General features: G+C 42.3%; 1 protein-coding gene across 1 annotated transcript in view; it reads right to left on the reverse strand.

Moving 5' to 3' along the window:
• Nucleotides 1–2993: 2993 nt before the first annotated feature.
• Nucleotides 2994–11437, reverse strand: part of gmds (GDP-mannose 4,6-dehydratase) — a 145907-nt gene continuing 137463 nt past the window's right edge. Inside the window, exons 10-11 of the mRNA XM_070909219.1 lie at nucleotides 4528–4596; nucleotides 2994–3506 (exon numbers count right to left, since the gene is read on the reverse strand). Coding sequence (XP_070765320.1) covers nucleotides 3444–3506; nucleotides 4528–4596 — 132 coding nt within the window. The 3' untranslated portion in view covers nucleotides 2994–3443. The remainder of the gene's footprint in view (nucleotides 3507–4527; nucleotides 4597–11437) is intronic.

Below are 11437 nucleotides of genomic sequence, written 5' to 3' on the forward strand. Positions count from 1 at the left end.
ATTTATTTATTTATTTATTTTTATTTTTTACAACAATCCTCAAAGTCCCGCGGAATTAAACGTCTTTTACATTTTAATCTCGAGCCCGCAGCCTAATGTTTGACCTGTTACATTTGAGCATATTTTTGCAGCTGCAGCCAAAACGTAAATAATGAATGAATAATTAATTCATGCAGTAATCACTGATGTTTAATCGCTGCATGTTTTATGTAAAAAAAAATCGAAGGAAAATCCCGGAATATTAAATATAATCTTGCTTGTGATGCCCTACAAAGCTTTTTTTTAAATGAGTATAAAACTGTATTTTATATCAAAACCTTGCAACCAGAACATTCAGACAGAGTGACCTGAATGTTGGAGGACACACTGAAGGCGTTTAACTTTAAATACAGAACATCTGTGGCCTGTAGACTCACTGTCAGACTCCCTCTGTCACACACACTCTTCGCCTCTTCTGTCTGAGGTGTGTGTTCAGCTGATCTGAGCTCTGTTGTGCTTCAGTGCAGCAGACGCGGTGCTCGTCGCTCTGTTTTTAATCCAACAAACATTTGACTCTTTTCTGTCTCACATGTTGTTGTTTTTTTTTGAGTTCTCGGGTCCTGAAAACACCACCGACGTCCTGCTGATAAATCCTTGATCTAGTTTTCATCAAGCGAGGTGAAATAAAAATCCACGGTGATGATTTGTTTTATGGATCACTGACTTTTTAAAAAAAACGTGTTTTACTTTCATCTCGTCCAAAGTAAATCAGCCTGAACGATTGTTCACTTTGTTGGTTTTATTATCGTTTTAGTGAGGCAGCTTTGTATTTTATTCTTTGTGTCAGCTCGCTGTTATTTCTTTTATTAGACTTCTAGCAGAGAACCTGCAGCGTGCTCTGAAACAGGACTAATTAATAATCCGTTATTTCTAGTTAAGCATGATATTTAGTGATTGAGGCCTTTTATATGAAATGATGAACGCAGCAGCGGGTGTTGCTCTCCAGCAGGCCCAAATAACAATGAAGTTATTAATAACCCATTATTATACATCTCAATTCAAAATATGAATACCGAATTTAGTTTCCTTAGATTTTGTTTTAAAATCAAATGATGCGTTTTACAGTAAAAAGTGCTGCTTGGACCGAGACGCTCCTCGTCTCCCTCCTGCGGGTTAAATTTGAGATTATTTCCCCCTGAAGAGGCCATTGTCCATGAGATCGACAGAAAAACACAGTAACAATCTTATTTCAGGAGGATTTATGGACTCTGGCCACCTCGTGAGTTGAAATGGCCCGTTAGAGCCGTTTAATCTCCTCTAAATGTTTGTTTAGCTGCGCGAAAGATTTGATTTCTTTACATTCGTGGTCCAAATCCGGATTCACTTTCTTTGAGTGCCAACAGTAAACCTGATCACAGGAGCTGCCTAATTGTTGTTGAGGGCTACGCGGTGCACCTGCGAGAGGCTCCGGGCTCAGTGTGTGTTTTCTGCTCTCAGCGCGGTTTCAGGGGCCCAAACGGCCTCAGAGCCACATCTGTTTCCAGTTTAGAGTCCGCACAGACGCAGCGCCGTCCAGGACCATCACAGAGGCCTTTAAACGTCCTGTAGGTGTTGTCCCAAAAACAGACGGAGGCGATCCCACCCTCCCCAGACCGCTCACTGAGACCTTCAGGGCTCCGCGGACCACAAGCTGCACGTCAAACCGCTCGACCCCGAAATAACCGGAGAGGCTGCTCAGGTAGCTCTGGACTGTTCAGGAGAACTTCATCATTTCTAGTTTCTGCTCCTTTATATTTATTTATATTGCGCTTCAGGCGGAGACACTGTTTATTCTACAGCTTTCTTCACTTTGCAGATCAACTTAAAATACAACAAAAGCTCGTAAATAAGATGTATTTCTTGAGATTAAACTACCAAACAATATAATGTAGTTCAAATTAGCTCCAACTCGAGCAGCTCCAACATTAAAATACAGCTTAAACTTCATCGCATCAGTAATAATAATCCGATAATATAATAATATCACTGACAGGAGCCATTCTGCTGAATAAGTAGGATTTTGAATGCAGTACTTTTACTTGTAACAGTAGTTTTCTAATCCCCCCAAAATACTGGAATACACAAATACATCCACTGGCTGGTTATTAAACATAATGAATAATAATCATGATTAAGTCCATACGTGCATTATATTAATCTAATAATCCAACAGGACGTGGGAGAATCCGTCAGACAGTAATTAAAACATTCATTTCAGCATTTTAATTACAGCCAGCGATTTATTTCTGCAGACATCTTTAAAGATGATTCACGAGCTTTAAAGGAAAGTTAAGTTTAAAGACGTCGCTCTCTAATTACGTGTAAATTCTCTGCAGACAAGTGGAGGCAAAATATGTGGTTTGTTTTAGAGAAAGAATCTCAGGAGGTTTCAACAACTTCTGTAAAAACCTGACGACTATCATCAGGACCAGAGCAGGTCCGGGTCCGGGTCCGGGTTCTACACGCTCTCCGCGCCTTCGACATTCGCAGTCAGTTTGAAAAGACAAGAGGTGTTTGAGAGCGGGACTCTGAGACTCCGGGCCCGGGGAAAAACGCACTTCCTGCCGAATAAAAGAGCGCAGTGTGCTCGCAAAAAAAAAAAAAAAACCCTGGAAAGCCGGAGCGAGAAACGACAGGAGCTGAGCCAGCCGACCTCTGCACAACCTGGGCAACACACACACACACACACACACACACACACACATACCTGCATTCATAACCTGGACGAAGAGGAGGAGGAGGAGGAGGAGGAGGAGGAGGATTTGCTGCTTGCTGCGTTTCTTTCTCACACTTTCATTGTCAGGCCTAAAAGAATAAAACAAAAACATACAAACAAAAAGACACAAAAGTCACAACCATCTCAGTATTTCTATTAATAGAATGAAACCCCCTCCTTATCACAGTTGTGTGCAGCATTAGAAATACATGAGGACAACATGTAAAAAGATCAGTTTTATTGTACCAAATGGCTTTTATTCATTTATGTCGGACCACTGATAAAACAGATAATTCCTATTTTCCAGAAAAAGATCAAATCTTCATTCTTCTATTTATTTATATACTTTTATCCACTTTATCCCCTTAAAGAAACAGCCGTTGACATCTTAAAAGAAAAAGAAACAAAGACATAAATAAACCTTAAAACTCGCCATCTATATAAATTATGACGTGATCGGTGTTGAAATATAAAAGGCATCTCTGCTATGTGATAACAATACCACTAAATCAAACTGACATGATACTACAAAGAGACACAAGACAAAAAGGCAATAAATAGCCATTAACAAAGAAGAAAGGACACAATTATACTTCAATTGGAAAAGTCATGAAGGTAAAAATACAACATGTTCCTTCCACTGCTGCTCTCAGTGGCAGAACAGGAGTGCTGAAATGTTTCCGTCCTGGGCGGACGGACTGATTTGGTCTCAGGCGTTTGGGTTTTTCTTCATTAGCTCGATGTCCGCATCCACCATCTCCTTCACCAGCTCCTGCAGGGGGGACACCAGGGTCACAGGTCAACGTTTCATTCCATAAAGGACGGCGAAGTAACCGCGCAAACAAATAAATCTCAGCAGAGCCACTGGCTGACATGAAAACCTTTTTATTTGTTTACATTGTGGTTTATAGCCGGCCTGACGCTAACTGCCTTTGACACAGTGATCTGTGTAGCATGAATCTAATAAATACATGTATAGTTCAGTATCAGCAAGGTGTTAGGGATGAGCAATAATTCATCGACTGCCATAGTTTTTTTTTTTTTTGCACCGACCAAACGAACCATCAGTTAATTGCTGATTTAATTCAAAAGTTTGCCAATTTGATTCTGTATTTTATTTAGGCAAAGTTCTTGTTTGGCTGCTTGTGTTTAACTTTTAACATTTGAGAACATTGGCTTTTTTTGTTCAAATGAAAAAAGGGTTTTTATAGAAAACTCTCTTTTGCATCAGTATTCAGTAACTCAGGCATCTTATTAACAGTAACCCAAATATTTCAGACGGCACACAGCCCCTCTAGTCACCAAGGTTTACTAAATTCTGTTGTCCATATTAATGCTCACACGCAAACAGTAAATAGATGTAATTGAAAAACAAAAAGTAATGACTCTGTTTCGGAGTTAACAGTTGAACACAGTGAATAGATTTCTCTGTATGTGCCTCTGCATACCACAACTTTATCTTCATTTTTATTATTATTAAATTCCATGCCTTCCACCATGAAGTCTTTCCTATAGAGGAAGACATTTCATATTCCCTCTCATATAAACCTACAGCAGGTTCACATCAGGCTGACATGAGACACGATGTCTCTCTAAGACATGGAAGTAGACCTGTGCTCTCCCGCCGAGTCACCCCCCCTCCGCCGCACAGGCCTCCAAGAAAATACTTCTATTTGTTATTGAATTGCTTGTTTTATCTTCGGACATTGTCCTCTCTGCGGCCATTTCATGTCTGTTCCTGTGTGGCAAAATATTCTCATTGATTTTAGCTCTACCAGGTGTGTGACACGCACCTCAAAAGTCACCTTTGGCTTCCAACTCAACTGCTGATGTGCTTTGGTGCTGTCGCCCTGCAGGTAGTCCTGTTAAAAAGAAAGAAAGACAGAAAAGACAGGGAGAGAAAGGGAGAGGGGGGGGAAAGAGAGAGAGAGGGAGGGAGGAAAGAAAAACAAATCGTCAGTCATGTCTGATGTCTGACGGCTGCGAGGAGGAGAATCCTGCAGCCAGCTGATGTGTCGTCCTCATATGAAGACATCCTGGATTCAACTCAATGTCCAAACTTGACGTCTTCAACAGGATGCAGGGGACGGAGGGTGATGATGACTCTCTCTGTCTCACACACACACACAGTATCTCCTCTCTCGGGGGAGAAAGGGAGGTCACGGAGTCTCGCTGGCCATCAATCCCCCCCTCTCGGCTCCCTACCACCGATCCGTCCAGACAGCCCCAGTCGGTGCCAGAGGATGATGAATTGTGGGACTCTGGTGGCGTAACCCCCAGCCCAGGACCCCTCTGCAACCCCCCCCCCCCCCCCACCCTCAACCCCGTACTGATTTCCCCCCCTGTTGTGCTTTGCACCAGGTTCAAGATCCAGCGAGACCTTGCTCGAGACCACCAAAGAGACAGAAGAAAAAACTTCTCTTGGTTTGTAAAGCTTCCTTTCTTTCTCCGATATCAGTTTAAGGGGGATGTTTTTCGTCTCAGCCATCAATGATACAAGTCTGTATCAGAAACACACATGTTGGCCTCAAGAGGTCTAATAAAACACTGTGGTGAAACCTCATACTGAAGAATCCCCTTTTTTCAATTAAGTGATACTGTATGTTCCTTAATCCTGCAGCGAATTCCAACACGAATGACCAATTAAATAAAACAACAAATATTTCTACTTTTCTTTCTTTACTTTTTTTTTTTTAATCTTCAACAGTCACGGCTTTGGTGCTTTCTCATGAAGCATGTGGCTTTCCCCTTTCTTTCTTTCTTTCTTTGTTGTAGTATTTGGACACCCAAACATTTCACTCACATGTGATTGCTGATCATCTCATTCCAAAACCAAGGGCATTGATTGCTGCTATAGGATCCCACACACTCTTCTGGGAATGTTTTCCACAAGATTTTTGGAACCTGGATGAAGGGATTTGCCTCAATTCAGCCACAAGAGCATTAAAGCTGATTTATAGTTGTGCCTTAAGGGGCTACAGTGGAGCTACAGAGCCGATGCACGTAGACGCTGTTGCTGTGTGACTACATGTTGGTGGCTACAGCGAACTGTGATTGGTCAGCTTGGGCTCCTTCTGTTTTCTCCTACATGTTTCTGATGCCGGTAGAGATTTTTGAGAGGGAAGACAACACGAGGCAAGTTGAAAGAAGTCACAGTCATATTCTCCTTTTCAGTAACACACATCAAGCACAGCCATCGCCACTGCAAATATTCTGCTCACCACAATCGTCACTCTCCGTCACGCTGAATCACAGAATGTAAATAGGCCACTGTCTCATATTCACTTGCATCACAAAGTGAATGACAGACTGTAAACACAGTTACTGTGGGGAATATGATTTAAACTTGATACGGCCTGATGGCGTCCCAATACATCTGCACAGTGTTTCAGTGGTGCTATCAACAGGTGAAATCTGATGCAGAACTATAAATCAAAACCCTGTTCGCCCCCAAAACGTTGGATGGGATTGAGGTGAGGCCATTTAAGTTCTTCCACACCGAACTGGGGGGAAAAAAAACGTTTCTTTATGGACCTGGCTTTGTGCATGGGGGCATATCGTGTTGAAACACGAAAGGGTCTTCCCCAAACGTTTGCCACAAAGTGTGTAAAATACTGAATGCTGTAGCATTAAATTTCCATTAATTGGAACTCAAGATGCTTCACCCAAACCAGAAGTGCACAGGCGGCCATATTGTGTAAAAAGAGAGCAGTGTTTTCGTCTGACGTTGAACCTCTTGAAAATGTCTTTTCTGGGTGATCTTATTACAGAGGAACGCTCACAGCAGCACTGGCATAGTTCAGCCTTTTAGAGAACAGGGGCCCACATCTCAGAGAGGCTCCACGGAGCTTAATCACACTCTTCTGATTACACACGAAGGCAATGACACTGAACACACACATGGTGAACAAGTACAGGCTGATTCAGTCTGCGACGCTGCTCAGTTTGAAAACGCGGTTCAATTCCGGGGGAGAAGTCTTTTTATTTTTAACTTCACATGGTGGACATACAGGCCGGCAGATGAAAGCTACAGCCCATTTTCTCCTCCGTCTGCAGCAGCAGGACAAACAGCTCTTTCTCATGTGAGCAGCTCTGTACATTACTCACATCCATTTTTGGCTCTGAAGCCATAACTGGAAACATTTTCAGACTAATTACCTACAGCAATGAGACATAATTTATCATGGGGCTGAATGTAATTATTATAGGGTGACTTACTCCACAATTACATTAAATAATCCACTTGCTTCATAATTATATTGATTAGGGTTTGTAATGGAGAACATTTTGTAGCTGGCATAAAAGGAAAACTCTTGTCATGAACACTGAAGCTGGTCTGAAGTCACGTGTTGCAGATAATACATTTTCGGTAGAAACTAAATCTGGTTTAAGATTTGGGCGATCCACGGTTTCTATGTCCCTTGTTGATTGGTTGCTAAATGCCAAGAGGGCGGGTCTTATCTGATATGAGCCTGTCAGAGGCCGACGCCAAAAAAGGGAAGGAAAACAAATGTAAGAAAGTTGGAGTGCTGCAGAGTAAAAAAACAACAACCCTGAAGTAGCCTTTTGTTTAGTTCCTGTCTGCGTACAAATGTAAATCAAATAAACTCCACGCTGTGACGTAGTGCCAGAGGACGACAGGACGACCCCAGCTTACTGAGGTCCTGTTGCTTTGGCAACGACAACCGAATGCACTTACACTCAGTGAAGGTGTCACCCATCTTTCATTCACTTCAACTGAAGCCACTGTCAAATTCAAGAATGCGTTTCCTGTTTCTAGTTGAGCTCCGATTGGCTCCGACTACAGTCCAAAATGGATGCAAGTCAGTTTATAACTACATTGGGTCTAGAAGAACCAAGAAAATCATTACTGGTTTCTTAAGCTTCACCTCACGAAATGTGATTATTGCTTTTAAAACTGTAGACTAACGCATGTTTTTGTGACTCTGACCTGGAGACAGAAAGTAGGGCTTCGCACTGAACCTCAATACTTTGAGTGTCAACCAAAAATGTCACCTTATGTCTTGTTTATTTGTTCTTGATCGGATTTTATTTTAGATTTCATTTTATTTATGCAAAGTTCTTGTTAAATGAAGGTATTGTATTGCGAATGTACAGCGAAACATTTCAAATGATACCCAGCGCTAACAGGAAGTAAGAGTGGTGCCTTGTATTATCATCATTTTCGTCATCATCATCGTCATGCCTGGCCTCTGAAATGTCCATCTGAGCTTGGCAGGCGAACATCTGCTGAAATCAGACTCTTGTCTGCTAAATCTGCCGTCTTAGCAGACAACCACACAGTTCAGCATCCAGGAAGTTAATCCTGCGCCTGGTCTTTCTCAACCAGGATTTCTGCAGGTGACAGACGATCTCACCCTCGCAGATCCGTCTGCAGAGCGCGGCTCAGTGGAATAAAAGCTGCCTCCAAACTGCTAACAAGAGCATTCTGCGGCCAAGTGAACTCACCCCAAACAGAGCATGTAGCAAATAATTCAACATGAACTACTAACAGATGGGGGCACAATATAATCTTCATATGGATCCGATTTGGAACCAAACCCTACGTTTTGGTACATCCTGTTTAAAGCAGCGCTCTGCCCATGTCTGAAAATATGCAGCAGTGATAATAACAACAACTGGTAGACGAAAGCTGAAAATTAGCCGTGACAAAATGTGTCCCTCACCCTCCCAGCGTCAGGCACATTTTAGAGATTAAGTGACAATATGAACTAGGCCCACTCACCATCTGAGACCACGTGACAGGCCTGTGAGTGAGCATCACAGTCTCTGAGGGCTGATGTGTACCAGTAGTTGTATATTAAGACGAGCAGAACGCATTTGCAAATGGATTTCATACGTGAACCGAAGTTGGAAACCACAGTTTTATTTGTTTTGATGTCTCTGAGGGATTTAGAGCAAGCAGAGCACAGAAACATCACAGCTGTTACTGTTTACCATTATCATCTTTGTCACCATGAGGCCCATCATCAGCCACACAGTAGTGTGAACATTTGCAGTTTACTCATAACAGTAACAACAGTCTTTTGTTTGTTCTGTCAGTTTCATGTGTTGAATGTCACTCAATACTACAGTTTCCATTAGCCTCAGTGGTTGTTGCTCTGGAAGAGACGCCATGAAACCGGAGCGTCAGCAGAGCTTTGTCAGAACAGCCAGCTGCTCCATAGTTTCCAAAATGAATTGATTCACCCTCAGCATGAGGCGCACCGCAAATGAGTGCGTCTGACTGGTCTGATTGATCTGCTAATTGGTTGAATTGATAAATCAGCGATTCGAGTGGTGGTGATGCTCCAGTGGCTCATCATCTAACTGGGACAAATGAGAGCTGTAGTCGTGTTTCACGGCCGAGCATCTATAACTCTTCTAGGGAAGTTGAAACATGTTCTTGACGTTTTAAGTCCATATTTTAAGACAAACAAATATCCATTTTAGCCATGATAAGTCAATAATTATATCTATCTATCCTGACAAGAAAATCCGACAGCACTGATCATTTGTTCAAAGTGTTTAAGAGAGGAGGACCACTACTCGCATCCATTTCTTACCAGCAGACAATCTTTTAACCATGACCGCGATCTTTCCTTAAACTTATCCAAGTAGTTTGTTTTTATAACCCAACCACAATAATTCCCGAACTCTAACCAAATAGCTTTTGTGCCGAAACATAACCGAACCTTAACACAATAATCATCGCTGTAACGGCCAATTGTGAGGGTTTTTTGAAGGTGCTGATAAACAGTGTCATTCTGTTAATAATAAATGTAAATTTTTGTACGCAATGAAAACTTCTTTTCTTATTTAGTTTGGAGTACATGTTGAGTATTGTGTTTGATCAGAAGCTAGCTAAGAGAAATGTGACCGCAGCTGATCTGTTGTTGCCATAACCTTGATAATAGGATCTCTCACTTTCCTGACGCTCTCCACTCTAATAAAGACGAGAAGCCATAAAAAAATAATCCTTAGAAATAAATAAAAGTGGGAGACACATAGAGTGTGATCATGGTCCATAAAGCGCACCGGCAGTAAAAGGCACTCGGAGAAGGGATTTGACGCAAAGGAATTCTGGTATCACTGCGAGGCCTTTCAATAAATCACACGGCACACCGGGGTTGACCCCAAAACACATTAACGCACGCACACAAACATGTAGCAGCGTGTGAACACACACACACACACACACACACACACACACACACACACACACACACACACACACACACACACACACACACACACACACACACACACACACACACACACACAAGCACCTACAACACATGGAAGCATAGGTAGGATGCTAAACGTGCCTAAAATTGTATTTATTTTTCTTCCTTCTGGAAACCCACCCATTTACGGGAGACAGATCAAACATTCTCGAGAAAACAAGCCCCCCCCCCCGCCCCCGCCTCCTCTCTCTGAGGGTTGCATGCTGGGAGACTATGATGTGGTTTTGGAAGTCCAGTAGCGTCTCTGGTATTTGTACAGTAGTGGACACGAGGCTGCGAATACAGAGACTTCAAAGAAAATCAGATAAAACGGCAGAGAATGTTGTGAGAGTCTGAAGCCCACGGCCTCCATGTCCCCAGCAGACCCAGATGTTCAGACCAGACCCAGATGTTCTGACCTTTGACCTTGCTGGGGGTTTTGATGGAAGAACTCAACCCTGATCCTGGGCTTTTTATACCCAGGACGAAATGCTATTACGACAGCGGTGGGGACACGAGGAAGGGACGAAGAGGAAACATCAGTTCCCCCTCCAGAGCCTTTCTGTAGGAACATGCAGGGTGCTGCGTTCACCGTGCGACCAGGTGTGTGAGCTGGTGTGAGCGTGTGCAGGTGTGGACACACTCCCAGCAAAATACACGGAGAGAGCTTCATCATTCCGAGTTGTTCAGACCCAGAGTCACAAATCTGTCACTGGTCAATTTCTAATGCACCTCTGCCAGCATCGCCTCGACTTATCACTTCCTTTAAAGCACAAAAGGCCCCCAGTTTCAGCCAGAGGCAGGAAATAAGAGACTTATGTGGTAATGTGCGGACCTTTGGTTGTCTTTTTTCTTTAAAATTCTGAATTATTATTACTTACAGTACACTGCAAACATTGTAGATCATGCCGATAAAGCAAATCTGTTTTTATACAATCAGACTGGATGAACTTCGTATTAACACAACATTAGAACTGTGTTTCTAGACCTGGGGGAATTGCTTTTTTCTTTAAAAACATCTAGAAAGTTTGACCTCTTAAGAGCTTTATAACTATTAAAATGAGACGTAACATCATGACGAGTGATGGAGGGTCGCAGGTAGACATTTCTTAGCATTTCAGAGGATAACATAAAGAAGAAGTTATATGTTCATACATCAACAGATTACGGTGTAATCGCCATTTGGAGAGATTATACAGAATTGTTTTTTGTAAGGAATTGGAAAGGATTGCTCACGCTTTGGATGTTAAAGTCTGTGGTATGTTTACCATCATATTTCCCCTTCAGTTGTTTTAAGGTAGGTCAAATCATTTAATTGTCTGCAAGACAGTTTCACATTTACTTTGCATCAGCTTGTTCCAGCTCTTCATGTTTACACCCAGTGAAATACAGAAACCCAAGACTTCTAGTGCACCGTTCCATCAAACGGAAATAGTCTAGATTCAGGCTGATATAGTTGGCATCTTAAGAAATCCTG

The sequence above is a fragment of the Enoplosus armatus genome, chromosome 7 (assembly GCF_043641665.1).
Source record: "Enoplosus armatus isolate fEnoArm2 chromosome 7, fEnoArm2.hap1, whole genome shotgun sequence".
Taxonomy (NCBI): domain Eukaryota; kingdom Metazoa; phylum Chordata; class Actinopteri; order Centrarchiformes; family Enoplosidae; genus Enoplosus; species Enoplosus armatus.